The 12,677-nt window shown below is 37.1% G+C and overlaps 1 protein-coding gene across 1 annotated transcript; it reads right to left on the bottom strand.

Moving 5' to 3' along the window:
- Positions 1 to 912: 912 nt before the first annotated feature.
- LOC103970297 (COP9 signalosome complex subunit 1) lies at positions 913 to 9,354 on the bottom strand. The gene is made up of 6 exons (XM_009384019.3): positions 8,687 to 9,354; positions 7,367 to 7,687; positions 5,920 to 6,036; positions 5,730 to 5,815; positions 1,466 to 1,700; positions 913 to 1,302 (listed from the first exon to the last, which is right to left on the bottom strand). Exons 1-6 carry the CDS (start codon positions 9,263 to 9,265, stop codon positions 1,126 to 1,128), a joined length of 1,515 nt encoding a protein of 504 aa, XP_009382294.2. The 5' UTR covers positions 9,266 to 9,354; the 3' UTR covers positions 913 to 1,125.
- Between the last annotated feature and the right edge of the window lie 3,323 nt (positions 9,355 to 12,677).

Genomic DNA, 12,677 nt, shown 5'->3' with positions numbered 1-12,677 from the left:
GTCCGGACACGGCTATAGGTGGCAACCGTAGACCCAACTACGGGACGAAGGGGTGGCTGCGCGCTTCCCGAAGTGACTCTTTCTTCGCTTCGACCTTCCACGGGGTTCGTCCACATACGGCTCCCTTTCAACGAGGCAGCCGTGGGGAATTGCGCCCTGGCACTTGTGGAACCTTACCAACAAAAGGTGACATCTTCCCCGTCCACACACTCACTGGCTTCATCTCGGGTTAACTCGGCATTCACCGGAAACCACCGTGGAAGGAAGTACAACCATCCTATCTATGTTGGCGAAGCTTTCTCTCCACCGCTAAATTTATGTCACCCGATTCCGGTAAGATTATCGAACAGCTAATGAAGTCTGCCTCTGCCACTGCCGAATACTGTGACGAGTGGCTGCAAGCTACCTATCATTCCTAAGAGCTAAAATTTCGGGTGGAAGCTTTTGGCACCGTCCTCTCCCGGAAACTGATAGCTCGTAGAGACTAGATATTGAAATTGTTTTATCTTATGTCTTTTGTATAAAGTGGATGCTGAATTTATTGATCATTTTATTTTATGCTATGAATGAAGTATTTATTCTAAAGGGAGTCGAAGAGGGCGGCTAACGTGCAAAGGATTTTGGTGGAATTTGATTCCAAGTGCTTAATTAACATTCATTATCAATGGTCAATGTGATCCTCCCTGGTAAGTTTTGTTGATTACTCAATTGTCCATACCTTTTAAACCTTAAGAGAAGAAAACATAATTGCTGATTGACTAGTGAACATGACAAGAGAGTTTAGCAAGTTTAAAGTGTTTTGACAACAAGTTATTCCTTTAAATGATATTTTGGGACATGATTATTTTTGTTCTATTAAATAATAAACAATCTTTTTCTTCTTAGAAACATATATATATATATATATATGTATATATATATATATATATATAGTGATGTGTCGTTACGTGTTTTCATTCTTAAAGTATGCACAACCACCACCGTAACAAAATACATGTCAATGCCCCGATATCGACCAAAGACTTGACAGTACAATGCCACAAAAAAAAGAAAAAGAAAAACAGAGTAATCCATCCACAGGAGGTGTACATCTAAAGACTCCACTCATGGGTTGGCGTCTGGGTTTCATGGTTTCTTTGCTGCCTTTAGGATACTTTCTTGTTTGATCAGATTGGCTCTGACCAACACGGCCCTTACATCTCTCTCAAACTCGACGCCAGTTTGCAGGGCGCGCTGGAAGGTGGCATTTCTTTGATCAGCGTGCCTTGCATAGAGAATTTTGTTATGGGAATCTATTCGAGCCTGCAGCCAAACCATACGACAAAGAAATAATGATGTCTGACTGGAAAGAAGGTATAGTTTGAATATCTTCTTTAACTATAAAAATCATAAATTTTGCAAGCATTTCTTTCCCGTACACATTTAGTCTGGACCAGGGGAAAAAAAGGGGGGGAAGGGATCTTACTTGAATTTGGTTATCAGTAATCAAGGCTTTGAGTTCTTTCTCTAACCCAGCAACATTAGTTTTGAAGGCACCGGCCATCATGTGCAGATCAACAGAAATGAATGGATGTGTATATTGAATAATGGCTTTGTGACGAATCTCAGTGTAAAGTGTTTCAACATGATCATGCAAATGGATATCCAATAATAAATTTGGTTTGAGCTTCTCAAGGTACTCCAGGCATGAGGCATAGCGGCTGCAATGGAACATTGTGCTCAGAATGAGAACAAGAAACAGTTCATCCAGAACTAGCAGTTTAGAACTTCATGAAGATGGAAATAAAAGTCATCCGATGAAATGACAATCTATGCAATTTTAAAGCAATCCACCACTATATATATAACTTGCCGGAAAAGTATAGGTATGCTAACTTTAACCGTATGTTATCAAGAGATTCTACATCTTGCAAAGATGCCATGCAACTTAGCTAGAAATCTTCACATGCAAAAGTCGCCTCAGCTATGTTTAATTCCCTTTTTGGTCTCTTCAGCTCACACATGTGCTTGTCATACACATAGGAGTTTGTCAAAGAAAACAACTCAATCATCTGATAAAATCCTACTTAAAATATGACAAAAAAATAAAGAACACTTCAAATACATCTCTCAGTCGCAAAGAACTTATACTAACCTATATGATAACCACTCAAGAAAAATATGTCGCCACGAGTAGGGAAATTTAAAGAGAATTCAAGAATCATCCCAATTCTCATGAGCTTCAATAATATATTTTCTTTACGTATCTTTGCATTCCCCAACACTACATTACAGTTTCTTGTATTGTCCAACACCTAGTAGGGATAATAATATTTAAAGTATTGTTAGTTAAGCATCAGAGATGTGAATCTTCAAAACTATGGATGGGTAAGTTATATGTCTTTTATACTATATATATATATATATATATATATATATATATATATATATATATATATATATAGTTATTCGGTACAAGTGATTTTTTAATGAATTATTTACTCATTAATTATTATGGTCAACTTTTCAACAATTTTTGAACTTTTGCATTTTGGCTTCAAAATGTAATGGGGTTCAAGAATTATCCTATATCTCATGGACATCTCTTCAAATATCAAATTTCCTTTATATATCTTTGCATTCCCCAGCACCCCTATGGACATTAGAGCTTCTTATATTGTCAAACACTTAATATGGATCGTGATTAGAGAAGCATTTGATCTGTCATTATCTTCAAAACTATGGATGAATAAGTTATGGGCACTATGAGTTAGTTTCTAATAAATTATTATTCATTATTTCTGACATTATCTTTCAAATATTTTTTATCTTTTACATTTCAGTTTCACATGTTTTCTGTTTGAAGTCAGATATCTTATGAAATATGAAGGCAAAACAAGTTCCTAAACATAGCATTTTTATTTTTCTCAATTTTGTTCAGTATTTTTATAACATTTTAATATTTTTTATAACTTATATTTTTATTTAAATGATTTGTCAACCAATTCTGATCCTCGCTATCCGACCCAACAAATCCTTTGATCCAAAACATATCATCCATAGCCGGTTTGGATTCCGTTGTTGATTTGAGAACTATGTCTAAGTTTTCTTGTAGTACAAGAGACCAATCATGGTGTCCTCATCTGCAGCGTCAAGAGCTTTGTGATTGTCTAAGCAACTTCTTATATACTAAAGCAATCTAAGAATATCTAGAAATGTAAAAGTTATAAACAATAAAAAAAAGTCAAAGAAATAATATGCATCACATTCCATCCACTAAATCAAGCTTAAATTTATTTGATGTAGTTAAAAAAGAAAAAGAAAGTGAACGAGGAGTATCCTCTGTTCTTTAGTAGGGTTTTGAAAGTGGGTTATTTTTCGCTTGGTCCAGAGCTGATGCATCCTTTCCTTTCTTGTTCACCCTCTGTTCACTTCACCTTATAGTTGAAGTTGGCTCATATGAAATGAATTGATTCATAGGTTACTAACGAAAAATTGCTCCAATTTTAAGATTAAACAACTGGATTAGACAAACAATATAGGAGATGTCCACTTGCCTACATGCCCACCTTGGTAATGATTGCTAAGAGAAATCTTTGGGAACCTAGCAGAGACATTTATGTGGCTGCCCCCTCTTAAGGTGGTGATCTAATTGTTCTAGGTGCCATTTTTTATCAAACATCCATACTTGTTGCCTCCTCACAATTATAGACTTCCTATTGTGGAGTCCAAAATCTTATGAAAGTCCACTAAACCAGTATGATATACTTTGCTATTTCCTATTATATGCCAGCTTCAACATCCTTTTACTATCAAGGTTCTTTGCCATTGCATTTCATTTTCAATATATTTTCTTGTTGCATCATACAACTACTGCTTAATAGCTGAAAGTGTCAGCTAATTTAACCGGTAAAAGACTTTAATAGTATATTGCAAGGTCCCGGGCTCGAATCCCGCCTTTGCCGCTTACCCTTCGCAAAAAAAAAAAAACAAACAAAAAAATAGGGAGGAAAAACCGGTTGATAGCTAGTAGTGGAATTGGATTAACTCGTGGCACCACAAACATGAGGGCAAGAAAAACAACGAGCAATAGAAAATAACAAAGGAAAGAACTACAGGAAGAGACTGCAAGAAATTTACTTAAGTTACTTGATCGGAATCCCAATGACTCTCATGAACAAACTAAACCTGTATAGGAAGAGGATCAACTTGCCTCTATCCGATCTCTGCAAACCTGCCTTACAAGAACGCTTTTATCTATTGGAAAACAAGTAATCAATTTGCGACAAATCCCAACAGTCCTTTGGTGCTCAGGATCACAAAGTTTAGTAGAATTTAGTACACCTCTTCAATCCTCACAGGATTTTTTTTTTTTGGGGGCAACACCTCGATATCATTTTTTTCTACAATAAACATTCATAAAGAAACACTTCATGGCTACCAGCAGACTCTCGGTCATCCTATCAACAACATAAACAATCTCCTTGGTGCTTTGTCCTTTTGCCTCCACCTTACTTTAATAACCCAAAGTTGGGTCAATAACAAATAAAGTCCCTAATTTGTGTAGTGAGGAGTAGTTCTGCCAAAGTCCTATTTGTGTTTTCTTTTGATCCTCATTTGTTTTGTGTTGGGTCTGGCACAAACTATTAATTCCCATGTCCTAATGAAAGAAATATGGACAAAATAGCAACTATCGTTTAAGACCTAATGTCAGTAATTTATAGTCAGCATGAACCACCTCTTCAATCCTCACAGGAGTTTTTTTTTTTTGGGCAACACCTCGATATCATTTTTTTCTACTATAAACATTCATAAAGAAACACTTCATGGCTACTAGCAGACTTTCGGTTATCCTATCAACAACATAAACTATCTCCTTGGTGCTTTTTCCTTTTGCCTCCACCTTACTTTAATAACCCAAAGTTGGATCAATAACAAATAAAGTCCCTAATTTGTGTAGCAAGGAGTAGTTCTACCAAAGTCCAATTTGTATTTTCTTTTGATCCTCATTTGTTTTGTGTTGGGTCCGGCACAAACTATTAATTCCCATGTCCTAATGAAAGAAATATGGACAATGAGCGACTATCATTTAACACCTAACATCAGTAATTTATAGTCAGCATGAACCTTATCAACACAACTAAAAGACACATTTCTTAACCCATCTGCCAGTAGAAATTAACTTGATATGGTATACATTTTTCAAGGAACTGGCTTAGCAAGGAAACAATCTGCAACTAGATTACAAGAAAACAACCAAAAGAAAACTTGCTATTAACCAAAGGCTATACGCAGGACTTGCATATGATAACAAGGTTACTTTACGCACATAGGGAGTAAGTTTAGGATTTCTACAGTGACCCACATGTTAGGATTATTAGGATATAGATACCAAACTCAATCTACTTTTCTATTTTTCTGTGACTTAAAAGTGATCTTTGTAATCTTGGTTTCATATTTTCAGTCTGATTTCAGAGTCCAGAAAAGCAAGAGAATGGCTTGTCAAAGCTTAATGCATTTTTTTATGTATGGCAACCCTTGACTTATCAAAAGAACCTCAAAGGAACTCAAAATTAACTTAATGAGACGAAAGATGGTTATTGAACTGTTTAGAAGCCTCATAAAAAAGAAGAATTAGTTAAACTATGATCATGAAGCTGGAACACAAGCAAGACCATGCGGGATGGCTTAACATGAAAGGAATAGCTTTTTAATATAAGAAATAAAAAACTTATAAAGCCCAATCTCACCTTGCATAGAAATCATTAATAAGTTCTCTGACTTCAGGCACCAACTCTAAAAAATTTCTGAAGTTTATGTTGTCAATGACTTTGTTCTGGCAAAGGAAGGAAATAAAGTACTGTGTTAATACTCAATGGATAACTGCATGTAGGAAGCAAAAATAATTATCATAAAAACTAAAAAGAATCAAGTAGACACCTTCAGCTCTGTTCGATCAAAAGAAGCAAGTGCACAAAGTCCACCGTATATAGCAACATCTTGTGGTGCTATCATGTCTGTATAGTTATTGCCTAGTTCAGGCCCTGTTTCCAAAAACTGAATAATTCACCAAAACCATCAATCAGAAAGTAAAAGAACAAAAAAGTGGGCCTAACAAGCAACAAATGATCCTATGAGTTGGTACTAATGTACAATGAACAGTATGCATGGATAAAGCAAAAATACAATGTTAGCTTTTTGAAGGGTTGCCATAATCATTGAATAAAGATTTAAATACTCTTTGACTTAGATAACTAAGGATATCCTTTTCATATCTTAAAATAAAAAAAAGATTTATTTAGCTGACCACCAATAGTTGGGACTTTGTCATTATTGTTGTATCAACACCGTTCATTTCAGGATCCATTCATTTCAAGATGCTGAAGAGAGTTGACATATGCGTTGGCAAACAACCCTCTAGTATATTTTAGAATTTGTGACAGGATAATTAAATTTAATCATTACACCGGGAGAGAATAACATAATTTGTTCCCACAAAAACTAGACCAAAAGATCATCCCAATCTTTGAATATTGTTTTAAGCATACAAGAAAAGAAATCATCATCCCAATCGTATGAAATTTGAGCCAATAGAAATATGCACAGATAAAAATATTACTTTGTGGAACGAGTATCATTATTAATGATCTATTGAACATTTTTCAGTTTTTCTAATTTGATTTAGTCAACAACAAAGCCATAAGTCCCAACTATTTCGAGTCGGCTATATGGATCTTTTGCCGCCACTGAGATCTGTAAAATGGGCCACTTTCGAGCATCCTCCTAACCCATCATTTGTAATTTGGGACACCTAGGTGATGAAGGTGCCTCACTTCACCTCTGGGTGACGACCTAGTTCTATACTGAAGCCGGTTAAAATTCATGTTAATGGGATCTGACATAGTTTTACATTGATTGTCAATGACCTAACGCAACCCTTCACCTTTTTCATCCGGGCTTTGGACCGGTATTAGCGGTGTTAAATTTGATATAGTCAACGAAACAAAATGTTCATCTGAAAATCAAGTTCAAAAATAGCTTATAACTATTATAATATATGCTTTATATCACATTTGCATCTGCATTTTGCGGACAGTAAAGGTAGAAATAAGGATCATAAATATATTAACACAATAATCCTTTAAAATCTTGTATTATATGACATTCACATCTGCATTTTGCAGACAGTAAAGGTAGAAATAAGGATCATAATTATATCAACACAATAATCCTTTGAAATCCCAAGAATCAGTAAAATTTCCAATGACAGTATCAGAAAAGTCATCTGACATGCTGCCACAGTTCCATAAAGCCATAATTGAAAAAATATATATATATGTGACACTAATAATAACACATAAAATATGTAATATTGCAATAAACTAACCTTCCGAGCTGCAAGCTTATATTTTTTTGTTTCCAAGTAAGCCAACCCTGCAGCACATCGCAATTTTGAATGGGTTACAAGGTCCAGTTGTTCTGGTGTTTGCTCTGCTTTACTGACATAATTGGAGACATGCATGAATTGGCCCAATTCAATGCTGACAAGAATAACACTCAAACACATGTGGATTAAGTGTTTTGAGGTAGTGCAATAGTCACGAGTACGAACATAATTCTTCAAGGCATCACCAAGTTGGCCATGATCATAGAAAAAATCTGCTAAATCATTGAACCCCATTCTGATGCTTTCTTTGATCAAATTAGTCTGCACATGAAAGCCCATGAAGATACTTAACAATCAGGGAAGAAACAAAGGCAAAAGATTATGAAGTGGTGCATAAGCTTATAAGAGGCACAACCTTCATCGAAAAAAAATCTAACAATGTTTTCATACATAAAGATTCTTACTTTCCCACACCACAAGGAAATGAATAATAATAATAATAATAATTATTATTATTATTATTATTATTATTATTATTATTATTATTATAAAGAACTGCCCTAGTATGCATATGCATTAAGGGGAGAAAAACAAGCAGTAAACCTTTCCAAGAAACCTGTTGAATAAGTATCAACATTAGCAAAGGACAGTTTGAAGAAGGCAAATTTATCATGATCAAGTTACCAAACTAAAAAGCTGACAGCGGGTTGGAAAATCACTGAACATACTTGGACATAGGATACCAATTTTCAGTTAGATAAATATAGTGACAGCACTGCACTATAATGTTAGACGTGGAAAGAGGAAATACATCAATCAGATATGATATGAGTAAAGGTTCTAATAAAAGAAATTAAAGCCAAAGCTCTGTAAGTAACCTCAGCTGAATCTATGATCATCGCAAGTCTCAATTTTTACTAGTACTACGAAGGATTCAGGATGTGTGCTGAGAACTTTTGAGGCCAGAAAGATTTTTATATCAAAAGAAGAACCAAACAGATCGACACAAAATAATAATAATAATAATGAATAATAATAATTCGCTCAAAAGATTTTATGACGTGTTTCCGACTGCCATAGCCCTGGCAGCAGAATGGGGCAACCTTAAGCATGACCAAGAACCTCCTAGATTAGTCTACTTCATCTTATTGCTTAAACCAAATATATGATGGTCAATCCCTAAGAACCTCCTAGATTAATGAACCCGAAAAGCCCAATTACAAGGGTTGTGAGGAGTACGGAGGAGTCACAAGCAAAGCAATGGATCGGGAGTTGTAATCAACACCAAAGGCAACAAGAATAGGAAGAGGCGGACGGCACCTTGTAGCCATTGAGTTCGTTCTCGAGCTTCTCCTTCCGGACCTCGGCGCGGCGATCGACGGTGTCCGCCCAGGATTGATCGAGGGCATAGCGCGGGCCGAGCCTGCCGCCGATCTTGGCCGTTACCTCACGGTGGAGGTGGGAGTCCTCCCCTTTCTTGATCTCGTCGTGGGCCATGCGGAGGGCCTCCAGCTGCATGGCCTCGTTGCCACACCGCTCCGCGATGAAGAGCAGCCGGGCCACCTTGGTCCGGCCGGTGTATAGCGCGGCATAGGCCTCCACGTCCATCAACTCGCCGCCCGCGGCCCCCTTGCCCGCCCTGGAAGTCGGCGGCCGGCGTGGTTCGTCCACGGCGCCGCCGTCGGAGCACATCGCCTCGTGGCCCATCGGTGCCCCGACGACGACGCCCTCGTCCATCGTCTCTTCCCTCGTTTTCACCCTTCTCCTCGAATTCCAGGACAGGATTGCTTCACGAAACCCTAGCAGAATCACCGGGTGCCGCGATCGAAGCTTTTGCTCCCTCGAGCGGTCAAGCTTATTCGACCGTCGGATACGGTATCCATAGCGCAACCATTGCATCAATAGTCGTGAGATACAGATGCTTAAAGTCGTTTTGGTTCGATTTCCTAGAAAAATTAACTCGGAAAATAATCATTAGAAATCATTTGCAATGATACGAATCGGTGAGCCGAATGCGCTGCCGCCGCTTTATAATTCAGACGCAATGTAGGCGGCGATGTTTTGCTAGCGATCGATGGCGATGTGCAATCATCTTTGCACTGTTCTTTTTGTATTTGAGTCTCTCTACTAGTAAGTAGATGGAATAACAAAGATATGCATTTAGAATCATAGAACAAACATATAGATTTATGTGGTAGTCTTCTTGGTTGCTTGAAACTCATCCGAGTTCTTGAATTCCATCTGATATTTTGTATCCCATCAAATAATGAACTTTATAATCTCATTATTCTATAACGAAAGTTTAATATGGTTTTTTCATGAAGTATTTTTTGATATAAATTTTATTTTATGATTTACCTAATATTCTATCACTAATCTAATTGACTTATATTATTGAATGATTTATAATGTATTTGGTATCAAATTACATCTTGTTTGATTCACATAAAAGAAAAATTATGATGTTTGTTATTTTGGTACTTTCATGACTTTATATATAATCTTTTTCCAATAAAGATATGCACTAGAAACTCTCATAATTCTAAAAATCATGGCAACTCAAGAGGAAGATCCAAATCCACATCAAGAATGAAATTTTATCATTGTGGTAAATTAGACCACTGAAAAGAAAATGTAGAATATTAAAAATGAAACAATCAAAAGAACACAATAAAGAAAAAAAAAAGTTGTATTTGATGGTGATGCTATTATCATATATTATGATAGTGTAGTTAATCTCACATGTTATCATTCTACTTGGGTTGTTGATTCAATTGTCTATATTATCTCTTTATTTTGGTTTGCAAAAGTCATGGGCATGGAAACAAACATTTGATGCAAAATAGTATTAAATAATATGAGATATATTCCTGAAATTTATATTTTATAGATTATATTCTTTTAAAAAATTATATATTCTCTTGCTATTTGTAGTATATGACATGTTAATTATTATAATTTAGTCCCACATTAGTTGAATACGTGAATTAAGGGCTTATAAGTCTGTTAGGTCTTCCTTACTTTTAGAGACACCGTTTAAAGTTTACATGCTCCGAAAGGATAAAATCGTACTGAGTACATTCATCGCCCAAAGCAGGTAATTTCTCGTGAGCAATCACGATTGATCGAACTAAAAAATTATAAATATAAAAGAAGAGTTGAGCAAGACAAAATGAAAGACTTGTACAACTAAATATATTTTGGGTAGAAAGGCTTCTCAAGAATGATATATTTTAGTTATCGAGAGATATATTCAAAAAATAATTCTTAACATGAGGAAGTCAAAAGGATCATAGAACCGCATATTCGAAAACCTAATCAGAACCAATTGATCGATTATGGAAAGAAAGAACATGAACCTGGAGCATATCGAAAGCCCTTTTCTTCAACAAAACAGAGCTTCTCTCGGCAGACGGGCATCTTTTGGAGTTTATATGCTCCGAAAGGATAAAATCGTACGGGTATTCATCGCCCAAAAGCAGATAATTCCTCGTGAGCGATCACGATTGGTCGAACTAAAAAATTATAAATATAAAAGAAGAGTTGAGCGAGACAAAATGAAAGACTTGTACAGCTAAATATATTTTGGGTAGAAAGGTTTCTCATAGTAAGAAGAATGATATATTTTAGTTATCGAGAGATATATTCAAAAAATAATTCTTAACATGAGGAAGTCAAAAGGATCATAGAAGCGCATATTCGAAAACCTAATCAGAACCAATCGACCGATTATGGGAAGAAAGAACATGAACCTGGAACATATCGAAAGCCCTGTTCTTCAGCAAAACAGAGCTTCTCCCCGCAGACAAGCACGGAGCTTCGATGCAGGACCTCCAACGCGTCGACAAAGGGGATGCCTGGCGAGGACGGGGCCGAGCTCTCTCGATGGTGCTCATGTTCCCGCAGACAAGCACAGAGCTGTCGTTTCAGGACCTCCAACGCGTCGACAAAGGGGATGCCTCGAGAGGACGGGGCCGAGCTCTCTCCGCACCCGTTGAAACATCTGGAGCGCCATCGATGCTAATGTGACGGTCGGGATCAACGTAGAAAAGAAACCCGAGAAGTGTAAGGATCAATGTATAGTAGAGGAAAGGAGATGAGAACCTTCTTCCTGTAGAAGACTTCGAAGCTAGAGAGAGAGGAGTTATGTGGATTAACGAACTCATGTACCCTTAGCCGAACACATCTTTACCAACGTCGATTTGGCTGAGCTGGACCATCTCATAATGGAGAGACTAAATGACCTCATGCAAAGCATATATCATGCACATTTGTCGTGGTCATCGTCATTGTTATGTGAATGCGGCCTTCCTTTTGCAACCTCCATCATATAATTGGGCGGACCCAATTCTAATTCGACTCCACATTTAAGCATCCGTTTGATTTCAATCAGAACCTCCTACGGATTGAGCTCGTGGAAGGTGGATGAGCAACCCGATCCAAGTTAGATACTTGGATATATGTACGTTGCATACGCCCCCAAAACAAAAAATCTTTCCATATTGGCATTAGTAAACTATTCATGTAACGTCCTCCAACAATATCCTTTAAATGAAGCCAACGGACACCGTAAAATCCAACTATAGGAGGAAATCTCGTTGTTCAGTTAAGAAAAATCATCTATTTCAATATGTATAAATAGATATCGTATCAAATTAATATATATATATATATATATATATATATATATATATATATATATATATATATATATATTGCCTTTATGGCTTCGTTCTTCGTTCTTTCAATTATCTTCCCCACAAATACAGTATATTTCTCCACTATACCGCTGATTTAGTAAAACAGATCCTATCGATGTCGCTGCAGCATCGTCGAAGCGTAGTTCTCTGAGACGGACAGATTTGACCCAACTCGAAGTTTCTACTGACTCGAACGACCAAGAGCGATCGCCGTCACCTTCTATGTTTACCTCTTCGGACCGTCGTTCGGTGTACAAGACTGCGTTAAGACCGACGCAAGTGAAGTCGGCACGCGTTGCGATCGAGAAGTCGGTCGTCGATGCGGCAGAATGATTTCTCGCAGACCTTGAACAAAAGCTCGACGACAAAAATGGGGTCTGGGCGCTGTTGCCGTCGGAAGGAAATGGTCTTCGTAATGCAGCACAAGTTGATCCCGGTGCAGCCCATTTGGATTGGCTAGTCAAAGTTTAACTGTTCCATCAACACAGCAAGAGCAGAAAAATCTACCGATGAAGAAGAACTATAATGATACGCATAAACCGTACGAGATGTTTGCGAGGAAGAGCTAATACTTCGAATCCGCCTCAAGAAGACCACCGAAACGTGGAAGT

The sequence above is a fragment of the Musa acuminata genome, chromosome BXJ2-11 (assembly GCF_036884655.1).
Source record: "Musa acuminata AAA Group cultivar baxijiao chromosome BXJ2-11, Cavendish_Baxijiao_AAA, whole genome shotgun sequence".
Taxonomy (NCBI): domain Eukaryota; kingdom Viridiplantae; phylum Streptophyta; class Magnoliopsida; order Zingiberales; family Musaceae; genus Musa; species Musa acuminata.
Note: the sequence above shows the minus strand (reverse complement) of the source record. Positions and strands in the feature narration are given on the sequence as shown.

What these genes read in the sequence shown, in the direction of transcription:
- LOC103970297 (XM_009384019.3), bottom strand. Translation starts at nt 9,265, where the DNA reads ATGCAATGGTTGCGCTATGGATACCGTATCCGACGGTCGAATAAGCTT. An exon ending in ATAAGCTTGCAGCTCGGAAG is followed by an intron (nt 6,037 to 7,366) that starts GTTAGTTTATTG and finishes TGAATTATTCAG; the next exon opens with TTTTTGGAAACAGGGCCTGA. An exon ending in TTACTGATAACCAAATTCAA is followed by an intron (nt 1,303 to 1,465) that starts GTAAGATCCCTT and finishes GTTTGGCTGCAG; the next exon opens with GCTCGAATAGATTCCCATAA.